This window comes from Vombatus ursinus, unplaced genomic scaffold (assembly GCF_900497805.2).
Source record: "Vombatus ursinus unplaced genomic scaffold, bare-nosed wombat genome assembly UNPS02009205.1, whole genome shotgun sequence".
Lineage (NCBI taxonomy): Eukaryota > Metazoa > Chordata > Mammalia > Diprotodontia > Vombatidae > Vombatus > Vombatus ursinus.
Window position 1 is genome coordinate 53,575,359 of NW_020948983.1, and position 25,261 is coordinate 53,600,619.

Consider the following 25,261-nt stretch of genomic DNA (forward strand, 5'->3'; position numbering starts at 1 on the left):
CACATATTAAGCTTACTTAATTAACATTAATAATCAATTATTTAATAATATTAATAAATTAATATTAATAATTAAACTTAATAAATGCTTGTGGACTGATTTACTGTCAAAGTGTTTTACATGTCATCTCATTTGAACCTCACAATAATCCTCTGAGGTGGGTGCTATTGTTATCCCCATTTTACAGATAAAGAAACTGAGGTTTCTAGTGTGTTAAGTTACTTACCTAGGGTCATTCAGTTATTAAGTAGAAGACCAACTCCCGTCTTCCAACTCCAAAATCGTTATCCACTGAGACACCTAGCTCCCTTTAAAGATGTTAGCATGCTAAGTCAGGCCTGTGATACCTAATTTTATTACTTTTAAATTAAATAAATTTTAGTTGATTAATTAAATTAATTGTATTTTAATTATATTATGAAATCATTTTAGTTAATTATATTTTAACCATTTTTTCAGGTGGCACCGTGGATAGAGCACTGGGCTTGGAATCAGGAAGACTCATCTTCACGAGTTCAAGTCTGGCCTCAGACATTTACTAACTGTGTGACCTTGGGTAAGTCACTTAACCCTGTTTTTTCATCTGTAAAATGAGATGAAGAAGGAAATGGCAAATTATTCCAGTATCTTTTCAAAGAAAACCCCAAATACGGTCACTAAGAGTCAGATCCGACTGAAATGACTAAACAATAGCAAATTATTTTTAATAACATACAAACTTGTATAACACTTTAGAGTTTATAAAACACCTATATATACACATATAATTCAACATAAGCCCTAAAACAACCCTATCATGTAGATAGTACAAGTATTATCCCCATTTTAGAGGGAGGAAATTGAGGCTCAAGCCAGTTAATGACTTGTCCAAGGTCACACACCTAGTAAGTGCTGGATCAAGGACACTGGTTTTCTGAGCCCAAATTCAGTGGGACGGGGTTTTCCCCCTTAAACTATGCCGCTTACACATACGCATTATTAGAGGGTTAGATGATAGCTTTAACAGTATATATTTATTTTCCCCTAACCAGCAAAGAGACCTTTCTCTTTCTCCTTACCTTCTTCCTTCATCATTCCTACTTCCACCTCCATCTCAAAATCTCCCTTAGGGACGTTTCACATCTAGGCCAACAATGATGTCCAGTGAAGTGTTCTGGTTTTTCTTCCCCTTCAGGTTCGTTGGCCCATATTTAGACCAAGTGAGACCCCTGTGACCTCTTGTCTCTTCTAATAGAGACTCCCTGTCCTGGACAGTTCCCCCTGCTCTTGCTCAGTTTGTGTTTCTGAATGCAGGACTAGAGTGATTAACTGCAAAGGAAGCTGCTGGCTGCTGACCTCATCTCCCTCCCTCTGCCAAACCTTCCCAGGCCGACACATCCGATGTTTCCTATGTCCTTCAAGAGGCCTTTCCTGATTTCTCCGGGTGTTAGCGCTCCCCTCATCAGTCCCTGTGTGTTTATTTTATCAATCAATCACCAAGCATTTATAGCACCTCTTATGTCCCAGGCACGCTAACTGCTGGGGACAGAAGTATGAGGAATGAAGCAATCCCTGATCTCAAGGAGCTTACCTGCTAATAGGGGACACAACAAATATACATCACACACAGAATAAATGTAAAAAGATACAAGATAGTTAAATACAGGCAGCTAGATGCAGCAATGGATACAGCACTGGGCCTGGAGTAAAGAAGACTCATCTTTCTGAGTTCAAATCTGGCCTCAGATACTTGCTAGCTGTGTGACCCTGGGCAAGTCACTTAACCTTGTTTGACTCAGTTTCCTCATCTGTAAAATGGGCTGCAAGAAGGAAGTGGCAAACCACTCTAGTATCTTTGCCAAGAAAACCCCAAATAGAGTCACAAAGAGTCAGACATGACTGAAATGACTGAACAACTTAAACACAAGGTAGTCTGAGAGGGAGGGCTCTAGAAGTTGAGAGGATCAGGACTGACTTGATATAGAAAGGGATTCTTAAAAGAAGAGTAGGATTCTATGAGGTAGAGGTCAGGAGACAGGGCATTCTGGCATAGTGCATGATCCATGTAAAGATACAGAATTGAGAAATGGAGTGTCATGTGTAAGTTATAGAGAGAAGATAATTAATAATAATAATAGCTAACATTTATATAGTATTTACTATGTACCAGGTACTATGCTAAGCACTTCACAATTATTATCCCATTTGGTCCTTACAACAACCCTGGGAGGTAGGTGCTATTATTATCATTATTGTACAGCTGAGGAAACTGAGGCAGGCAGTGGTAAAGTGACTTGCCCAGGCTCACACAGCTGATAAGTATCTGAGGCAGGATTTGAACTCAGCTCTTCCTTACTCAAGGCCCAGTGCTCCACTCAGTGCACACCAACCTAGCTACTTAAAGATCAGCTTGACAGGACTGCAGAGTACAGAAGAGAGAGCAGTGTCCAATGCAGCTGGAAAGTTAGATTCAGGCAAGGTGATGAAGAGCTTTAAAAGCCAAACAGAGGTATTGCCATTTTATCCCAGTGACAATAAGAGACCCCTGGGATTGAATAAACGGGCTGATTTGATCAGATCTGTGCTTAAGGGATCACTGTGACAGCAGGGGTACAGAAGGCACCAGAGTGGAAGGAGACTGGAAGGAAATTAGCAGTCTGTTACAATAATATAGGTGAGAGGGAATGGAAACCTGAACTAGGGTATAAGCTGTGTGAGTGGAGAAGAGTCAGATGCAAGAAATGTCTTAAAGGTAGGAAGGCGAGATTTGGCCACTGATTAGCTATATGGGGTGACGGCCAGTGAGAAGTCATAGATAACGTACTTATCTATCCGTGAACTTGTATTCCACCGGTAGAATGGAAGCTCCTTGAGGGCAGACTGTCTCCCTTTTGTTTTTATATCCTCAGGCCTAGAACAGTGTCTGACACCTAGTAGACACTAATTAAAGGCTTGTTGATGGATTGATGCCTGCCTGCCCTCTGCCCTTCTCTTTCCATTTCTCCCCCTTACCCCACCAAGTTTTTCCTGTCCTTGGTTTCCCCAGGTAGTCTGCACGTATAGAAAAGGAGAAGCTTGCACTCACAGCTCCAGGATGAGGACCACATCTGTTCGGTTCTCATAGACATCATGAAGTTTGATGACATTAGGGTGCAGGATCTGCTGCAGAATGTGCACCTCCCTCTCAATCTCCTCCCGCTGTACCCCTCGACGGCTTGCCCGGCTCTGCCGTTTCTTGATGAACTTGGCAGCATACTCGGCCCCGGTGCTCTTCTCCCGGCATTTCTTCACTATGGCAAACTGGCCACTGCAGAAAGACAAATCCACAACACAACAGTGATGTACAATCACAACAATAATAACAATAAAAATAACCAACAGCAATGAACATGTGCAGAATCAGATTTTCTAAGTCATTTGAGTAATGAGAAGTTGTAATTCCAGCTGAGATGCACACAACACCTTTATTACCATTAATATGCTTTTATGTCAGAATTTCAATTAGGCACCCTATGAGATAGGGAAGGACATCTATCCTATTTACTCTCAGTAAAAAATAAGAAAACTGAGGCCCAGAGAAGGTAAGGACGCATAATGAGTTGGTTAATTGCTGAGCCAGGGCTAGGTTCCTGGACTTTGCATTCCTAAACCAAGCTACCTCAAGACCAGAACAAAGGGAGAAGCTGGCAAACCTAGTAATTATTGTAATAGAATAACAGATTAAGAGTTGAAAGGGGCCAAAAAAAAGTCATTTAGTACAACGCCCTTTGTTTGATAGATGCGGAAATAGGCCAAAAAAGCCAAAGTGATTTTTGAAGGTAGAGAGCTGTTTCAGACTAGGTCATGAGTTGTGGGACTTTGGTGGGACATCTTAACATGATGATGATACATGATGAAAAGGAGAAGAGGATCATGGTAAAATATTCTTCTACACTGAGTAGACATCTGTAGTCAGTGATAGGAAAGAAAATTACTCATGCTGGGAGCCCTGGGCTTCACAGGTGGGCTGGCTAATCTCAAAAATGCCTTTCCTTCTGCTCTCTAGCATATGGCTACACCAGGAGAAGAGAGGCATCTGGGAAGACTTTCCCATTATCATTTTACAAGGAAGCAGAGAGGTAGAAAAAGTAGCTTTTGGACCTGCCACTCACTGCAAAGTACCAAGGGGCTTTTGCCGCTGGGTATATGCTAGCCCTGTCACAGACTGCTCTACTCTGTTCTTTCCCCATACTCCCACCAGTGCCCACAGAGCCCTTGGAGCTAGAGAGAATTAGATAGGTGATGAAATCAGGCTTAGAAAATTTAATGAAGAACAACCAAAACATGCTGGTGCAGAGGGCACTACATTTGAAGTCAGAAGATGAGGGTTCACATTCTGACTTTGTACCTTAGTATTTAAGTTACTCCAGTAAAATCTCCTTATTCACTGTGTCTGTCTCTTTCTTCTGTCTGCCTGTCTCTCTCTCTCTCTGCCTCTCTCTCTATCTGTCCATCTGTTTCTCTGTCTGTCTCTCTCTCTCTCTCCCTGTCTCTGTCTCTCTCTCTCTCTAAGGTTCTTCATCTGTTAAATAAGCAGGTTAGGTGAGATAATCTCTAAGCACCCTAAATCCTATGGTCCTATGGTCCTATAAACCAGTCTCCCATGCCTTTTGTACACATTCATTTAAGGTCATTCTGTTGTCCTTCTAGAAGGAGAGGTGGAAAATTGACTTTCCCTTCAGAAACTTGCTCCGGATTGAGAGCTTAAATCCAGAGGAAACCATAAGAACACCCCAGAGTCAGGAAGCATCACAGGAACTAAAATCAATCAACAAATATTTATTGACCTCCTTTCCTGAGCTCATCAAAGTGCTAAGCATAGAATCAAATATAGACTCTGCCCTTGGAGTCAGGAAAACCTGAGTTTAAATCTTGCCAGACACTCATTAACTGTGCCTCCCTGGGCAAGTCATTGACCGCTACAAGTCTCAGTTTCCTTATCTGTAAAATGGCGATCATAACAAACACCTACCTCCCAGGATTCTGATGAGATTCAAATGATACAATATTTGTAAAGGGCTTAGCTCAATGCCTAGCACACGGCAGGCACTATTATTATCATTCTTCTTATTATTATCATTATATAAAGAGGCAATTAGGTAGCATAGCAGATAAAGTATTAGGCCTGGAGTCAGGAAGATCTGAATTCAGATCTAACCTCAGATAATTTCTCTTTGGGACCCTGAGCAAGTCACCTAACCTCAGTTTGCCTCAGTTTTCTCAACTGTAAAATGGAGATAATAATAGTACCCACCCCCCAGGGTTGCTGTGAGGACCAAATGAGATAATATTTGTAAAAGTGCTTAGTAGAATGCCTGGCAAATGGTAGGTGCTTGATAAATGCTTGTTTCCTTCTTTCCAAGTAGATCATTTTGCAAACCTTCCAGTGCCATATTAATGCTGTTATTATTATTATTATTATATTACAAGCAGCTAAGTGGTACAGTGTATAGAGTGCTGGATCTGGAGTCAGGAAGACTCCTCTTTCTGAGTTCCTGTCTGGCCTTAGACACTAGCTGTATGGCCCTGGGCAAATCACTTAACCCTGTTTGCCTCAGTTTCCTCATCTGTAAAATGAGCTAGAGAAGGAAAGGGCAAACCACTCCAGTGTCTTTGCCAAAAAAACTCCAACTGGGGCATGAAGAGTCAAACACAACTGAACAACAATAAATTTTATTATTAATGTAGCACTTTAAGATTTGCAAAGTGCTATATTAATGTTAGCTATTATTACTATTGTAGGCAACTAGGTGACTTAGTTGATAGAATGCTGGGACTGGAGTCAGAAAGACTCAAGTTCCAAATCCAGTCTCAGATACTTACTAGCTGTGTGACCCTGGGTAAGTCACTTAACTTCAGTTAGGTGTGTCTGAATGTACTGGAGAAGGAAATGACAAACCACTCCAGTATCTTTCCCAAGAAAACCTCATAGACGGTATTGGCATGCTATGGTCCACGGAGTCATGAAGAGTCGAACCCAACTAAACAACATTATTATTATTAAAGGACAGAGGCATAAATATAAAATTGGAAAGACACAGTATAAATACATGAAAAGACAGGGAACAATACAAGATAATAATAGTGGTGATGTCATGACATAGTAGGAAGTGGAAGCCCCATGAGTAAGGATTATGGATATTCAGAGAAGGGGAGAGATCCCTGAGGGGAGCAGGGGTTTAGAGAGACTTCATTGAAAGAAACATATTTAAACCCTACATCAACCCTACCACTATTCTCAGTCAGGCCCAATGCTGGCTTTAAACCATCCACTTTGGGATCTGACTCAGACCCAAGCCAAGCAGACCCATTTAGCCCTGAGATGAACATCCCACTGCTTCATCTTGTCATCTCCAGATGCCTGAATCCCAGCATCCCCTCAAAGACTTCCACTTGGCATCACTTATCTCTGTATCTCTCCTGGTGACTAGCACAGGCTTCTACCCAAGGATGGAGTTTAATAAATGTCAGGTGAACTGAATTAAATTGAATTACTTAAAAATGCTTCCTGTCAGGCCCTTCTGGTCAAACCAAACCTCATTCATCATGTCCCAAACATCCCTTCCAATTGGGTGTGCTGCCAAAATCTCACTGATCTTGCCAAAAATCAGGATAGCCTTGCTCCTCTCTCTCTCTCCTAATTTACTAAAAAACAGTAAGCATGTCACATTTAAATAGTGCTTTACACTTTTCACAGATCTCTTCTTTGAGCCTCACAATAATCCTGTGAGGCAGGTAGGGTTGACAATGGGGAAAGTGAGGCTTAGTAAGGCACCTGGTCCAAGCTAATTTGGGGCAAGGCCCAATTCCCCTCCTATTAGTCCTATGCTCTGTCTTCTCCATCACTATTCCACAGACGAGCAAATTTGAACCCAAGTCAGGGAGGCAAGCCGGAGAGATGCGGTGGGGAGAGAGTTTTCTGAGAACAGGATCTCCACCCACAGAGAGTTCAGGTCACCTTGATCCATTTTCCCCTTGTCTGTGTTAAAGGGGAGCAGTGACGTCCCTCTGACGCCGGACTTTTTAAAATTCCCCTTTAAGCTTCTAGAGGAGAGTGAATGTAGTTTGCACTTGCTGGCAGATTTTGTTGTTGTAGAGCAGCAGTTAAATGTGAGAGGTTAATGTTGGTCAGGCTGAGTGCTGGCATCTTCCTATCACACTGAGAGGGAAGTATTTTAAGAGTGGATGACTAATAGAATACCAGACAGACCTGAGACTCATTTAGCATTCTCCTTCTGATGGGAGAGGCATCTCACTTAGAGACCCATCCCTGGCAAGAGCCCCGGCCTGGAACTCCTCCTTCTCACTCCTGGGTCTCATTTAGAATAGGTGGTCACCGAAGGCTACAGGGCTCCAAGCAGGTCAGGTTCATCCTCGCTGTCTCCTGCAATAATCCATGCTCAGGCTCGTTCCTACTGAGACTGATGCCCTAAACGAGAACTTGGAAATCATTCCAAATTCTACTTCCTTTAAAAGCCCAGATCAGGTTTCACACCTCATATTTATATAGGGCTTTTAAGGTTGTTATTGCCGTTGTTCAGTTGTTTCAGTCATGTCCAACTCTTTGTGACCCCATTTTGGAGATTTTCTCTGCAAGATACTGGAGCAGTTTGCCATTTCCTTCTCTAGTTCATTTTTTACAGATGAGGAAACTGAGGCAAACAGGGTTAAGCGACTTGCCCAAGGTCACACAGCTAGGATGTGTCTGAGACCAGACTTGAACTCATGAAGATGAGTTTTCCTGATTCCAAGCCCAGTGCTCTATCTCCTGTGCTGTCCACTTTCAGGTTTACCAAGAGTTTTTTCCTCATAACAAATCCTAGTAGTAAACGTATTACTATTCCCATTATACAGATGAGAAAACTGAGGTTCAGAGAGGTGTCAGAATTTGAATCCTGGCCTTCTGACTCTAAATCCATCACTTTTCCAACTCTACCAGATGACACTTATGAGGAATTCCTTCCAGTCCCCCAGTTTAGCCTTTTATTGTTCTGTTTCCTTACATTTCTTCCCAGATAGACTGTAAGCACCCTGAGGACAGGCACCCTGCCTTAGGTTTATCTTTATTTTCCAACAATGCAGGGCTTCTTTTAAGTCTCAGTGAAAGTTACACTTTCTATAAATTAGCCTTTCCCAGTACTCTTTAATCTTAGTGCATTTCTTCTGAGATTATCTCAAATTTATCCTGCATAAATCTTGCTTGTACATCGTTCTTTCTGGGTGTCTAGGTGGCACAGTGAAAAGAGTGTTGGATCTGGAGTCAAGAAGACCTAAGTTCAAATCCAGCCTCAGACATTTACTAGCTGTGTGACCCTCGGCAAATCGCTTCACCCTCCTTGCCTCAGTTACCTCATCTGTAAAATGAGTTGGAGAAGGAAATGGCAAACCAGTCCAATATCTTTGCCAAGAAAACTCCAAATAGGGTCACAAAGACACAACTGAACAACAACATAGCTATTTGCAAGCCATAGCCTCCATTTCACTGTGAGCTCCTTGAGGACACAGTTTTTCTCCCATTCTATGCATCCCCAGTGCTTAGCACAGTGATTGGCATGTAGTATGTGCTTCATCAATGCCAGCTGAACGCTGAAAGCTGCAGAGGCCACAGCTGGGGGGCCTGCAGGATCCCAAATCCGGATAGATAGGGAAGCTGGTGTTTTCCACAGCCAGCAAGGAGTCCTTAGCATCAGAAACTTTGGGGCTTTTCAATACAGAGGTTGGGTAAAGAAACAAACTGAGAAAAGGGCTCCTTAAGGTAAGTGGAGGTCATCAAAAGAATCTGCCATGGCCCAAAGCTGTCCCTGAAACTTGCTAAAGACCCCGTAGCTAGAAGGTGATAGAATAGCCTATGGGAGAAATGGGTCAGCAAGGTGGTACAGTGGATAGGACACCGAACCTGGAGGCAGGAAGACTCCATCTTCCTGGGTTCAAATCCAGCCTTAGACACTTACTATATCTGGGTGACCCTGGACAAGTCACTTAATCCTTTCTGTCTCAGTTTCCTCATCTATAAAATGAGCTGGAGAAAGAAAGGCAAACCATTCCAGTATGAAGAGTCGAATACAACTGAACAAAGGGGAGAAATAACTACAGAAACCATCCATCCAAGCCCATTTGGAAAGCTTTATCAGGTCTCTTACCCCTGGGAAAACTATTAGGTCAACAAATAGTACCTACTAAGTACAATGCACTAGCATCAAGTACCTACTAAGCACAATGCACTAGCATCAAAGGAAGCAGTGTGGGATAGTGGAAAGAGCACTTGACTTGGGAATCAGGAAGACTTGAGTTCAAATCCTGCCTCCAGACACTTGCTAACTAAAGTGTGACCCTTGGAAAGTCCATTAACCACTTCCAGCCTCAGTTTCCTCATAGGTGAAATGGGGATTATTATTCCAATGAGATAGTGTATATAAAGCATTTTGTAATCCTAAAAGTGTCATTTAAATGTTAGCTATTATTATTATGATGAGGTACCAAGATAAATAAGACCCGGTGACTTCCCAGAAGAAGCTAACAATCTAGGAAGGTAGATAAGGCACCAAAAAAGAACTTAATACAAATAAGCATAGACGAGTGCAAACAAATAGCTTGGATTTGGAGGAAGAGGAATCTGAATAGTAATCCTATCTCTGCTACTTACTCCCTGTGTGGCCTCGGGCAAGTTACTCAGCCTCTCTGAGCCGGTTTCCTCAACTGCAAAATAAACCAGTAGGAGGAGTTTGCCTTGGAGGTCCCTTCCAACTCCGGATCTATGAGCTCAGAGATTATCAGAGAGTGGGATGGGTCTTTGCCAAGCTCTTCCCTCTCCTCTCCAAGAGTACCCTTCTGAGCCAGGCCCAGTTTGTTCTGAAAAATTCAACTAATCCTATGACTGTTTTTAATTGCTTCTTCTCAGGAATGCCAGATTGAATGAGATTCTCATTTAAGAGAGAAAAGAGAAAACAATTGGAAGCCGGAACATTCCTAGAGAAAAATACCAGATTATTAGCTTCCCAGATTGCAATCAGAGTCTAATAGCTGAGAGAGGCAATTAAATGATCGGGGTAGCGTCAGCTTCCCTTGGTAAAGTATCTCCACGAAAATGTCATCCCCGCTTATTCTGGCTTCCAGGTAAGTAATGCTAGAGGGCCTCACTTTAGAACAGAGTTGGTTCTGTCTTCATCAACACTGATTTTAAAAGTTAGTAAATCCATGCAGGGGCGGCTAGGTGGCACAGTGGATAGAGCACCGGCCCTCAAGTCAGAAGGACCTGAGTTCAAATGTGACCTCAGACACTTGACACTTTCTAGCTGTGTGACCCTGGGCAAGTCACTTATACCCCTGATTGCCTCAACAAATAAAATAAAATAAAATAATTTCAGGCAGATGCCTTTCATAATAGTGATAGGAGTGGTATCTCATGTAGATACGATTCTGTTAAAACATTCTCATTCCTGGTTTCACTTGATCTTTCTAATCCTGAGAGCTATTATGTATTATCAGCCCTTAGGACACATGTTGATCACTCTTGTCCAACTCTTCGTGACCCCGTGGACCACACTGTTCATGGGGTTTTCTTGGCAAGGATGCTGGAGTTGTTGGCCATTTCCTTCTCCAGAGGATTAAAGCAAATAGAGCTTAAGTGACTTGCCCAGGGTTACACAGCCACAAAGTGTCTGGGACTGGATTTGAACTCATGTCTTCCTGACTCCAGGCCCAACGCTTTATCCAGTGAGCCACCTCGCTGCCTCCAAAGCCCCCTTCAAAGCTCAACTGAGACACCACCTTCCACATGAAGCCTTTTCTGATCTCTCCAGACATTGGTGCCTCCCCCCCACCCCATTCCCATAGCCTTATATTTATCTTATATATTTACATATTATCTCCCTAACAGAATGTGAACTTCTAAAGCCCAAGACCATTCTGGCTTTGTCTCCATTATCTGAACTGCCCAGCTTGGTGCCAGGCAGGAAGTGGGTACTTAAAGGCTTAGTAACTGACTGACATAGTAGCCACTTAACGAAAGCTTATTGACTGACTGATCCCCATTTTACAGAAAAGGAAAGTCATGCTCAAAGATGTCCTTTGATTTGGCAGTGTTCACATAGCTAAGAAGTATGAGACTCGGGATTCAAATCCAAGTCTCTCCAAAGTCAGGAGCTCTTTCCACTATAACCTGCAGAAACTTCAAACATAGATCCCTCTATCAATGGCCTTCAGGGAGCATCAATGAGCCTGTAACATATTACTCATATCCACCATTTTCCAAGGCTGCATAGTCATGCAGAAAGAGCTCTGACCCTGGAATCAGTTGACCCACAATCTGATTCTTAGCTCTGCCACAAACTAGCCGAGTGACTTCTGCAATCTCCTTCTCTGTGCCTCTTTTTTTTCATCTATAATGCCTATAGATCAGCCTTTCTGGTAGGGCATGTTGTAAAGATGAATAGAGGATAGGTGAGCATGTTTTGCAAAGTATAAACTGTACAAAGGTGAGGCCGGGTGAGGTGACATTTCCAATGTTGGGAACTCTTTGCCCAATAGTGCATTTAAGAAGCCTCATAGGGGAAAATAGTTAGTGTTACAGTTAATCCCCCCAAACACTGAAATTACATACTGAACCATAGCTTATAACAACACATTCTCTTAGAATTATGTCATTAATACACACCCCTTATTAAGCAGAGGCTTCTGTCTGATTCACTAACTCAACAAGAGTAGGAAAAATTGTCACCACTATGCCAGGCACTTGATGCCAAATCTCTGCAGGCACCAGAAGATAAATCCTGGTTTGGGGAATGATTTCCAAGCAGGGTACCCTCCCATTTTACTCATCTCAGCCATGCCCTCCAAAGTTCATTTTTTTTCATCACTAAGTCAGGACTTGCTCCATGGAGTACTTTACTGATAGAGGAAAGGATTGGCTGTAAGATCAGGAATTACAGAATTCAGAACTGGAAGGAATTTTAGAGGTCATTTAGTTCCATCTTCTCAATTTATTGATGAAGGAACTAAAATTCATATATGTTAAGTGAGTTGGACAAAGTCACTCAAGTAGTAAGTACCAGCACCAGAATCTGAACTCGGGACCTCTGACTCCAAATCCAGTACTACTTTTGTTATGCTGAAGTTCTAGCCTCCATTCTGATACTTGTGTTAGGTATTTCATTGGAACTCTCTGGCTTTCAGTTTTCTTAAATGCCAAAAAAAAAAAAAATCAAAATAACACCATACCACATCACACAAGGGTGTTGAGGATAAAATGAGACATGGGAAAGGTTTCTGCAAAGTCTAAAGTATGCATAAATCTAAGTTATTATTAGGATATATTAGTCAATACCACAGGGAGTTTCTCCAATCCCATGGAGATTTACCCTGCATGGCAGTAAGGTCCCTTTGGATAACTCTAAGGGATGGCAAGTCACAAAATGAGCACATGTTTGTGCCTGGGCAGAAAGATGGTAAGGAGTCATGGTTCCACTGTGGTTGTTCAATCCATGACATTGGCTGCCCTGCTCAGATCCTAGAGGTGAAACTATGTCCTGGCCTTAGGACTGTCCCTCCCTTCCAGATTATAGGATGGGCGCTAATGGGTGAAGACACCTCCAAGACAAGTGGTACCCTCAAAACATTCTAGGCAAGCATTCTCACTAGAGATTCACCAGGGCAGCTAGGTGGCACAATGGATAGAGCAGTGGGCCTGGAGTCAGGAAGACCTTCCCAAGTTCAAATCTGGTCTCAGACACTTACTTGGCTGCGTAACTCTGGGCAAGTCATTTAACCCTGTTTGCCTCAGTTTCCTCATCTATGAAATGGCAAACCACTCTAGTATCCATACTAATAAAATTGGGTCGAGAAGAGTTGGACATGACTAAAAATGACTGAACAAAGAGATTCACCCTCATCCCCTTCTACCTTGCTGCCACCACCCCAGATATAGGAACCAGAGAGAGTTGTGAACAAGCACGTATGTTTATTAAAGGAGTTCCATCACCAACTACGAGGAATCATAGATCATAGACACATAGCCAGAAGGCAAGTCAGAGATGGTCTCATTTTATAGATGTGGAAATTGAGGCCGTTGGAGATAATGTGTAGTTGATGTCGGGGGCACGATCTGAATCCAAGTCCTTCACACTCCATGTCCCCTTTTCATCTTTTTTGTCCATTTATCTCTAGTGTATAAGGTTTCCCTGTTATAAAGCTGTAGTCAATGTATAAGCTGTTTTACTGCTTCTTTCTTCATTATTTTACATAAGTTCTTTTCTAATGGCCATTACAAAAGTACTACCTGAATATACACATGCTTTGAGGAATTTTAAGTGTAACCTATGACATACCATTTCTTAGAGTAGGGAGTCCTTAACCTTTATTGTACCATGGACTCCTCTGGCAGTCTGGAGAAGCCTATGGAGCCCCTTCTAAGAATGATAGTCGTAAATGCATAAAATTAAATACATAGGAATATAAAATAAATCAATTATACTTAAATCTAGTCATCAAAATAATTTTTTAAAGTTCATAAACCCTAGAGTAAGAATTCTTGTCTTAGAAGCTTCCAGAACCATGTAGCATCATCATGTTAAATCACTGCTTGATATTGATGCTAGGGCATTTCAGACAAAATTTGTCTACAAGTTGCAATAATAAAGGCAGAAATGGAAGTTAGCCACTGAAAATACCACATAAAACCTGTTTTCTCAAGTCATTTAATTCACTCCCTACCTGACCAAGAATTCTCACAACATCTCCAAAAACAAGAACACAAAAACCAGTTTACATAAAGAGACCACAAAGTCCTACCATTTACCGTATGGTCTTAAAAACACCCAAATTACATCTTTGTCTAGACTGTATTCTTTTCAGGTCACAGATGGATCCTTTGTGCCAGGATTCTAATGGAGCTGGAAATCAACTGGCTTTTGTATACTCTTAGCAACTGTATCTCTCCACGGCAATAAAGGGGCATGCCTCCCCATACCTCCTTGCCTCCCCCCTAATAGTATGTTCTATACAGATGAAATTTGTTAGGACAATAGGTACAAAAATATTTATTGTAGTTCTTTTTGTGGTGGCAAAGAATTGAAAATTGAAGGGATGCCCATCAAGTTGTGGTTTATGATTGCAATGGAATACTATTGTGCTATAAGAAATGATGAGCAGGCTATAAATATTTTTGTAAATATTTGGGTCCTCTTCCTTTTTCTTTGATCTCTTTGGGATACAGACCTAGCAGTGATGTTGCTGGGTCAAAAAATATGCACAAAGAGTATGCCCTTTGGGCAGAGTTCTAAATTGTTCTCCAGAATGGCTGGACCAGTTCAAAACTCCACCAACAATGCTATTAGTGCCCCTACATTTCCACATTCTCTCCAGCATTTGTCATTTTCCTTCTATGTCATATTATCTAATCTGATAAGTGTGAGGTGGTACCTCAGAATTTTCTTAATTTGCATTTCTCTAACCAGTAGCGATTTAGAGCATTTTTTTCATCTATCAATAGCTTTGATTTCTTCTGAAAACTACCTGTTTATATCCTTCAACCAATTATCAATTGGAGAATGGAGGGAAGAATTTAAGGGTGAAGAGAAGAGAACCTATGGAAATAGGGTTTCCTTAAAATAACTTAAGCAAAAGTACCTTAAGAAACAATAATACCTTTAAACAGGATGAATTTTTTAAAAATCCCAAGTCAGAAAAAGAAAGTCATATTAGAGACAAGGATAAACATATAAACCTAACTCTTATAACTTTACATGTGAATAGACTAAATAATCCAATAAAACAAAGGAGTTACAAATTGAATAAGAAAACAAAATCCCAAAATCTGTTGCTTATCAGTTTTGTTAAGAGGTTTTTTTCCCCCTCTTCATTCTTTTTTTTCCTTAAAAAAAATAATCTTTGTTATATGGAGTGGCTCTCATGAAAGCAGAGGGGTACTAGAGTACATTAGTCAATGTAACAAATTATATCAACAAAATTTTTAAAAGAAATGATGAGCAGGATGGTTTCAGAAAAACCTGGAAAGACTCACACGAACTGTTACAAAGTGAAATGAGCAGAGCCAGGAGATCATTGTATACAGTAATAACAATATTATAACAACGATCAACTGCGCATGACTTAGCTATTCTCAGCAATACAATGATCCAAGATGATTCCGAAGGACTCATGATGAAAAATGCTATGCGCCTCCAGAGAAAGAACTGACAGAGTTTGAATGCAGATCAAAGCATATTTTTTTAAAATTTCTTTTTCTTTTTTTTTTCTTTTTTCCTTTTTTTGGTCTGTGTTCTCTTTCGCAACATGGATAACATGGAAATGTTTTTCATGACTTCTAATGTATTATCTATATCAATGTGTTTGCCTTCTCAAGAACAGGGAGGGAGGGAAGGAATTTGGAACTCAACAATTATAAAAAATGAAAGTTAAAAATTGTTTTTACATATAATTGAGAAAAAAATAAAAACATTCTTTAAAAAAAATAAATTTGTTAGGACTAACAGCTTTAAAGGAAAAAAGGAAGACAGGAGATATTTCAAAAATACCAGTAGCCAAAACTGATGGCCCTGGGGAGAAGAAAAGGGAAAAGGTCTTGCTACAATCTGATCAGCTCTACTGACAGCCTGTGAATGTTTAAAGGCCAATTATATGCATGTGAGTATTGGGTCTTTTTTTAGTAGCAAATCCCTTCTGTTCTACCTTGCTCAACCCATCCTTCCCCCCAATTCAGTTCAAGTCAACAAACTTATTAAGCCCCTACTATGTACAGGCAATGTGATAGATTCTGAAAATGCAAAGACAAAAGAAACAAGTTCTACCCTTAGGAAGCTTACATTCTACTCTGGATACCCAACACTTTCACCAATAAAAGTCTTCCCTGTCTGCAATGAGGCCACTTCTCTTCACCTGAAAATGTCTGGCAACTTTTCTCCTAATTCAGTTCACCCCCATCTAGCACATCTCAGGTGCGCCACCATCACGTCAGTGACAGCAGACAAGTCTCATAAATCTCAGAAGCTCACAACCTGGGGACCAGCCAGCTATGAAATGCAAATGCTACATGGTCCTTCTCCCAACCGCTGGTGTAACTAACAGAACCAAATGGGATAGAAACACACATCTGGGCCAAGAAGCTGTCCCTGTTTCAGGTCTAGATGACAAAGTAACAGAGGAAGAAAATCACCTCCAACTTTTCCAGGTCCTATCTTCTTGTGCATGTTCAGATTCCTGATTTTCCTGATTTGCTAAGTCAAGCAACAAGCATTTATTTATTAAGCACCCATTATGTGCCAGGCACTGCGCTGGATAGAGATACAGAGACAAAAATAAAACAATTCTCAACCTCAAGGGACTTGGTTAGTTGGTTGATTGTTGCCCTTTGTTCTCGAAGAGGACCAAAATGACATCACCATGCTAGAGTCAAGTTTCAAGGGACTTACATTCTATTGGAAGAAAACAGTATGTTCAAATATAAGTAAATACCAGATGTATTCAAAATAGGGCATCAAGGTGGGACAGAGGATTGGGTGGTGGGTCTGAAGTCAGGAAGACCTGAATTAAAATCTGGCCTCAGACACTTAATTAGTTGTGTGACCCTGGGCAAGTCACAACCTTTGTTTGCCTCAGTTCCTCATCTGCAAAATGGAGACACACTAGAGAAGGAAATGGCGAACCACTCCAGTGTCTTTGCCAAGAAAACTCCATGGACTTGTACATGGGTTCACATAGGGTCAAATATGACTGAACAAATTCAACATAGAACAACAAATTCAAAATAGAAACGAGTAGGACTCATTGGGGGAGACTGAGAAAGGCCCAAGTCTAGGTCTGCAGTAAGCTAGAGGGTCTGAGAGTGGAGTTGAGGGAGTATATTCAAATACAAGCAAAATAAATAAAAGATAATTTGGAAAGGTAAGGTATTAACAGCTGGGGGAGATCAGAAAAGGAGAAGGTGGTGCCTGAGCTGAGTTTTGAAGGAAACAAAGGATTCTAAGAGTCACCCAAAAGGGTCTCCATCACGATAAGATTCCACAGCCTTTCAGTCTGTTGGTCTTCAGTGATTAATTAATTCGAGGTTTCACTTTCCACCACTACCCCCACTGCCTAAATTACAGTAGATTAGGAACTTCCTTAGTTCAAATTCAGCTTCCAACACTTCCTAGCTGTGCAATCCTGGGCAAGTCACTCAACCCTGTTCACCTCAGTTCCTCATCTGTATAATGAGCTGGAGAAGGAAATGGCACACCACTCTAGTATATTTGCCAAGAAAACCCCAACTGGGGTCACGAAGAGTTGGACATGATTGAAATGACTGAATAACAACAAGGAACTTCCTTGTCTGCCTGGGACCATAGAGCAAAGGCTGAAGTATAATTGCCTGGTAGGCTAGAGGTGGCCTCGTGTTTTCCTAAAGAAGATAATGAGACCTTGCTTACCAATAAAATGTAAATTGCCCTAAGACAGACTGTTCATTTTTGTCATTTGTGCCCAGAGTTGTAAGGAGAAGAGCATTTATCAAGGGCTTGTTGCTGTTCAGTTGTTTCAGTCATGTCTGATTCTTCATGACGCCATTTGGGGTTTTCTTGGTAAAGATACTTGAGTGGTTTGCCATTTCCTTCTCCAACTCATTTTACAAATAAGGAAACTGAGGCAAACAGGATTAAGTGATTTGCCCAGGGTCACATAGCTTGTAACCGTCTAAAGCCAGATGTGAACTCAGGAAGATGAGTCTTCCTAACTCCAGGCCCAGTGCTCTATCCATTGCACCACCAAGCTGCCCAAGAGCTTACCGTGGGTCAAACACTATTTGGGCTAAGTGTTAGGAGGACAAATGCAAGTAAGCAAGACAGTAGTCTTGCCTCAAGGAGCTTACTTTCTTTTTCTTTCTTTTTTTTTTTCTTTTTGGGCAGGCAATTGGGGTTAAGTGACTTGCCCAGGGTCACACAGCCAGTAAGTGTCTGAGGCTACATTTGAACTCAGGTCCTTCTGAGTCCAGGGCGGAACTTACTTTCTAAGGAGAGAAAGTATATAAAAGAGAACTGGAAAGGACAGGAAGGTTAACAGCTGAAGGACAGTATCCAGACGGCCTGGAAACCTGGTTCCAGGCAACACAAGATCAAAGCTTGTCTACGACAGCCAGGCTATCCAGCTATGGAGCTAAGAGCTTCTATTTATTTATTTGCTTCTTTGTTTAGCTTATTTAAATGTTTTAGAATTTATTTATTTTGCTGTGAGGCAGGAGATGAAGGTCACTGCTGGAGCACAGGTAGCATGGTGAGAAGATGACTGTTTCACAGTCACATAGGCTCTTCATAAAAGCCTATTAATTGATTGTCTGTTAGGGTTCATAGGTAGTTATGAAGTCTATATATTGAAAGGAAGTTACTATGGTTCAAACTCATCTCTTTCCTCCCTTTCCTTCACTACCTTGTATTCTGTTAGTTGCTATTCTTGTCAATTCTATATCCTCCACCTCCCCCATCTATCCCATTCTCTCTATTCCCACGGCCATATCCTCGTTCAGGCCTTTATCCCCCTGCCCAGACCATGCCTCCTAACTGAGCTCCATGCTTCCAGTCTCTTCTCTCCAGACACTTCACACTGCTGCCAAAATAATCTTCCTAAGACAAAGATACGAATATGTCATTCCCCAGTTTAAAAACAAAAACCCTTAGTGGTTCCCTATTGCCTGTAGGATAAAATAAGATCATAGATTTAGAGCTAGAAAGAACCTTGGAAGTCATCTCTACCACCCTCTTATTTTACAGATGAGGAAACTGAGTCTTAGAGAGGTAAAGTGATTTGCCCGAGGTCATATAGGTAATAAAGAGCAGAGAATTTGAAACTCCAGAGCCTCCCTCCTCTTTCCATTATGCCAGCTTTTCAGCTGGGCATTTAAAAGGCCTTCCCCATTTGGCTCTACTTTACCTTTCCAGACTTATTTCACTTTATTGGGTTACTTGCTGTTCCCTAAACTCAGCAATCCCATCTCCTGCCTACATGCCTTTGCATATGTAGTACTTCATGCCTGGACCACCATCTCTCCTCACTTCCCTCTGCCTCTTAGAACCCCTAGATTCCTTCAAGTATAAGCTCAGAGGCTACCTCCTATAATAAGCCTTTTCTAATCCTCCTAGTTATTAGTGCTCCTTTCTCCTCAAATTATATCTACTAATCTTTTTATATGTTGTATACTCTGAGTAGAAACTCCTTGAAGGCAGATATTGTTTCTCATAGTTGTCTTTGTATCCCCAGTGCCTAACACAGGGCCTGGCACATAACAGGTGCTTTAAAAAGCTTGGTGATTTATTAATTAATTTATTGATTATCAATAATAATTACATATTAATAAATTATTTTTGTTGTATTATATATTGATTAATAAATGCTTGTTGAAGTGACCACATTCTTGCCATATCTGTTCTAACAGTTTTTTTCCCCTAATGGGAGGGGGAGAAAATGTTTGTTAATTGAATTTCTTAAAAAAGATACTGTTTCTGGACCTTAAGCTCCTCGTAGGTAGGAAGGGAAAGGGAATAAGCATTTATTAAGTGCCTACTATGTGCCAGGCACTGTATTTTACAAACATCTCATTTGAGGCTCAAAACAACCTTGTGAGGTAAGTGCTATTATTAAGCCCATTTTACAGTTGAGGAAGTTATGGCAAGCAGGGGTTAACTAGCCCTGGGTCACACAGTTAGCAAGTAACCAAGGCTGAATTTGAACTCAGGTCTTTCTTACTCCAGGCCTAACATTCTATCCACTGCACCACCTGCCTCTAGGTGGCCTTTCAGAACTGTCTTATGTAAACTTTGCACCTTCCTCTGCTTCCTGAACACAAAAAACGTAGTAAAATATTTCTGGAACTAATAATTGACTTATAATTAACTTATAATTGACTTGAATTGAATGGCTTCTGTTTGGTCTACAGTCTGAACCCAATTCTTGAAGTTGGGTTCTCTTTCACTTAATTTCCTCTTGGTCAGCACCCATCATTAGACAGTGGGTTGCCCAAATAGGAGAACTTCCTAACAGCTTTCAGCTATGATACCAATGAAAAGCAAGTCTTAGGCCAGCTATAAGATTTCCTTGGTACGTGACTTGGATTGTCTTCAGGGTGGCTGTTGGTTCATCAGCTTTGCCCACAGAGAACAGCATGCATTTTCAGGGCAGTCAGCCACACCCAGCAATTCCTGGACACCTGTCTCCAAGGCTTTCTAATGATGCTCATAGCCTAGCAAGTTGAAAGTTTCTCAAGCATTTGGAATGCGTGCTAATACCAGCTCCTCTACAAGTTTCATGTTAGGTTTTCCACTCTGAGTTTCCTAGAAGAGGTTGAGTCAGACTAGATATCTACTTCTCTACAAGGCCAAATGCAGAATACATTGGGCAAGGATACCTACCACCCATTCTGACCTAATCAACTAGGCTGGAAGAGCCTGGTGAACTTTTCAAGGTGACCAAACTTGTCTAGGAACTACCAGAGATGGAGCTGCTAATGTTAAATGGTTTTGTATAGTCTATAAATATAGAGCTGGTCTGACTCTATGAGCAAATTACTAAACAACTACATTCATTTCACATGTCAGCAAGATTATGCTTAAGATTCTACAAGCTGGGTTTAAGCAGTATGTGAACCGAGAATCACCAAAATTACTGGCTGGTTTTCAAAGAGGCAGAAGAACTAGAGACCAAATTGCCAACATTTGCTGGATTATGGAGAAAGCAAGGGAGTTCCATAAAAACACCTACTTTTGCTTTATTGACTACACTTTGTGTATATCTAAGATTGTTGGTTAGAACTTAAAATGGAACAACTGATTACTTTAAGATTGGAAAGGGAGTATAACAAGGCTATAAATTATCACCTTATTTATTTAACTTATACACAGTATATACGAAATGCCAGGCTGGATGAATCAAAAGCTGAAATTAAGGTTGCCAGAAGAAATACCAACAATCTTGGATATACAGATGATACTATTTCGAGGGTAGAAAGTGAAGAAGATTTTAAAAGCCTCTTGATGAGAGTGAAAGAGGAAAGTACAAAAGCTGGCTTGAAGCTTAACACAAAAAAATAAAAAACAAACAAAAAACACCCTAAGATCTTGGCAACTGTTCCCAACACTTCCTGGCAAATAGAGGGAGAAGAAATGGAAGCAATGTCAGATTTTATATTCTTGGGCCCAAAGATCACTGCAGACGATGACTAAAATAAAAAGATGCTTAGACGTTTGCTCTTGGAAGGAAAGCTATGCCAAATCTGAACAGCACAATAAAAAGCAGAGACATCACCTTGCTGACAAAGATCCACAGCTATAGTTTGACTCCAGAGTCAAAGCTATAGTTCTTGTAGCAATGTGCGGCTATAAGAGTTGGATTGTAAGAAAAGCTGAGTGCTGCAGAATCAAAGCTTTAGAATTGTGGCACTGGAGAACTTTTTTTTTTTTTGGAGGGGATGGAGGGAGGTAATGGGGTTGAGTAACTTGCCCAGGGTCACATAGCTGGTATCAAGTGTCTGTGGCCAGATTTGAACTCAGGTCCTCCTGACTGCAGGGCTGGCGCTCTATCCACTGTGACACCTAGCTGCCCCACACTGGAGGACTTTTGAAAATCCCTTGGACAGCAAGGAGATCAAATCAGTCAATACTTAAAGAAATTCAGAATCTGAATTACCTGAATATTATCAGAATTAAATACTTAAAGAAAGTAATTCAGACATTATAATCACTGGAAGGTCAAATACTGAAGCTGAGGTTTAAATACCAGTCTGGCCTCATAATGAAAAGACAGGGCTCATTGGAAAAGACCCTGATGTCGGCAAAGATCAAAGGCAAAAGGAAAAGAGGATAGCACAGGATGAGATAATGTCATGGAAGCACTGATCATAAACCTGGACAGATTTGGGGAGATAGTGGAGGATAGAAGGGCCTGACGTGCTAAAGTCTATTGGGTCACGTACAGCTGAACACAACTGAAGAACAATAAACCCTCTGGATGCACACAGATACATTCTGGCTGACCTCGGGCCAAAGGTGTGAAACAGACAGCCTGTTTTTGCTTCTTCCTGTCAAAATTCCTCCCTTTGAACCCTCACCTCTCCCATGTCCACCCAGAGTATTCCAATCTCATTCTGTAACTATCCATCTCTCTCTCTCTCTCCCCTCTTGTTGTTCTTCTTGTTTCATTTACTACCTTTCTTCAAGTATCACCCCTCACGAGGAAACTTGCTTTTAATCCATGATAAAACCTTCTTCTAAAAGGATTCAACTTTAATCGTGGGATTTTAGGCAACAGCAGATAGGGTGAGGATATTTTGCACATGATGGTTAAGTTTCTGAAATTGATTCAATTCAATCCAATCCAACAAACATTTATCAGATGCCTACCACGTGCATGGCATTGTGCTAAACAATAGTAATACAAAAACAAAACAAAATGAAAAATGGTCCCTGCTTATTTTGATGGAAAGAACATATCATGTAACCAATTTAGGAAATATAAAGTACTTTGAGAAGGATTATGCTAACAGGTGGGGAATGGAGGAGATCAGAGAAGGCTTCACCAAGGAGGTGGCCCCTGAGCTAAGCCTCAAAGGAAGATGAAGCTTCAGAGAGATCAGATGAGATGAGGCGGGTACATTTCAGGCTGAAGGAGATACCCAGAAGCGACAGATAGAATGTGAAGTTTAGAAAAAAGAGAGTAATATAGTTTGGAAAGAGAGTCATGTGAAATGGGAACTGAAGCCAGAATATGGCAGGTCTTAAATGTCAGGCTGAAGACTTTGGATTTTATCCTACAGGCAATAGTGAGCCATTGACAGTTTTTGAGCAGGGGAGTGCCATAGTCAAACCTGTATGTAGGAAGACTATTTTAAATAGTTGAAGTTTTCAGTGAGAGACCACTTGAGAGGCTCTTGTACTGGACTACAGTAGTGACTGGGTGAAACAGAATGGATATAAGAAATGAACGCATGAATGAAGAACTTATTATGCAAAGCACTGGGGATACAAATAGAAAAATAATCCAGTCTCTGCTCTCAGGCGGCTCACATTCTAATTGGGGAGAGACCAGACATGTTGTAGAGATAAAATCAGAAAAATCTGGCAACTGATTGGATAATGGGGTAAGGGATAGGGAAAGTCAAAGTTGCCTCCAAGGTCACAAACCTCAGTTAACTGGGAGGGTGCTCTCATTTGAAATTAGGAAGTTTGGACAGAAGATAATCAGTTCTGTTTTTGGACATGTTGTATTTATGCCACTAATAATTATAGAAGTTTACAATCACAGCACTTTAAAGCCTGCGAGGTTCTTTTTTTGTATAAGCTCATTTAATCCTCACCCTCACCTTGTGAGGTAGGTGACATTATTACTCCCAGTTTACAAATGAAGAAACTAAGGCAGACAAAGATTACGTGACTTGCCCAAGACAACATAGCTAGGAAGTGTCTGCGGGGGATTCAAACCTAGGACCTCTTAACTCCAAGTCTGCTGTTCCATCCCCTATGCAAGACTAGTTGTCTCATTAATAAGAAGTCACATTTATTTCGATGTTTGTTTTCTTTATAACAACTCTATATGAAGGGACAAGACAAGTATTATTAACCCACTTTATAGAAAAAGAAACAGGGTCTGAGAAATTATCACTAAGTTCAAAGTCACACATGAAGCCAGATCTGACTACAAGTTCAGAGCTATTTGCCTTCAACCACATTGGTGATAGGTTACCTAGTCTACCTATCTACTTACCTCCCCACCTATAACAGGCCTATAATGTGCCTAATACATTGTTCCATTGTGCATTGTAATGAAAGAGGGCAGTGTTACAGATATTTTCCAATTTACTAACTGATGTACAGGGTAAACTATTCAAGATTGGGAAATATTCCAAAAAAGGAAGACACCTCAATGATGTTCCTTGTCTTACTTCCCCTTCAGTGGTCAGGGAGATTTCTCCCATCCCACAGCAGAACAATAGACTATGATTCCTTTGGAATTACCCTCCAAATTTCCAGAACCCCAAGGTAGAAATGGGAATGACATTGAATAACTTTCCACCAAGGCCAGCCCAGGTGTTGGGCCAGGCAGGTGGGGGAATGGAATTTTCTGCCAAAATGTCCCAAAGGAATCCTGTAGAGACAGCTGCTCAAATCTATAAACATCAGAACCAATTCTAATCAAAGAAGGAGTATTGTTCTGCCATACCATTGGCATCCGCAGGGTGAGGGTGGGAGGAAGATACCACCCAGTCCCTGTGCAGAAGGCAGTTACCTGAGCGCTGAATACCCTTTCCTTGATCAACAGACCAAGTTAATTAGCCAGTAATCCCTTCTATACCTTAATAATATCAATTACCAGTGATGCAGTGGATAAAGCATTAGGCCTGTAGTCTGGAAGACTTGATAATTTCTTGAAAGATGATGTCTAGGGGCAGCTAGGTGTTGCAGTGGATAGAGCACTGGCCCTGAAGGCAAGAGGACCTGAGTTCAAATCCGGCCTCAGACCAAACACTTGACACTTAACTAGCTGTGTGACCCTGGGCAAGTCACTTAACCCCAACTGCCTTAAAAAAAAAAAAGAAAAAAAAAAGAAAGATGATGTCTAGGCTCATTTTTTTGATCATGGCTTTCAGGTGGTCCAATAATTCTTAAGTTATATCTTCTGGATCTATTTTCCAAGTCAGTTGTTTTTTCAATGAGATAATTCATATTTTCTTCTGTTTTTTTCATTCTTTTGATTTTGTCTTATTGTTTCTTGATGTCTCATAAAGTCATTAGTTTCCACTTGCCCAATTCTCATTTTTAAGGAATTATTATCTTCAGTGAACTTTTGTTCCTCTTTTTCCATTTGACCAATTCTGCTTTTTGAGAAGTTTTTTTCTTGACAAACCACTCCAGTATCTCTTCCAAGAAAACCCCAAATGCAGTCACAAAGAACTGGACATGACTGAAATGACAGAACAGCAACTCACTCCTTGGAGAATAGTTAAAATAAATGACTGTATTAATGTTCTGAAATATTACTGTTCTGTATAAAAGGACACATTTGAGGAATTCAAAGAAATGTGAGATTGCCTTTTACCTACTCTGTATCTTATATAGGTGCAGTCACTGAAATATTGTCTTCCTATCAGTGTGGACATTCCTTGAGGGCAATGCCCCTATTTTTGCCTTTCTTTATCCCCCTATTGGTTAAGCTTAATGCCTTTAGCATAGCATTTAATAAACAGATGCTTGTTTAAAAAAAAATTGTATCTTTT

General features: G+C 40.9%; 1 protein-coding gene across 2 annotated transcripts in view; it reads right to left on the reverse strand.

The window, feature by feature from the left end:
• The window catches only part of DAPK2 (death associated protein kinase 2), a 187,077-nt gene that overhangs the window by 82,763 nt on the left and 79,053 nt on the right, over positions 1 to 25,261 (reverse strand). For both annotated transcript variants that reach the window (XM_027851777.1, XM_027851778.1), the window contains exon 3: positions 3,065 to 3,286. In XM_027851777.1, coding sequence (XP_027707578.1) covers positions 3,065 to 3,286 — 222 coding nt within the window. The remainder of the gene's footprint in view (positions 1 to 3,064; positions 3,287 to 25,261) is intronic.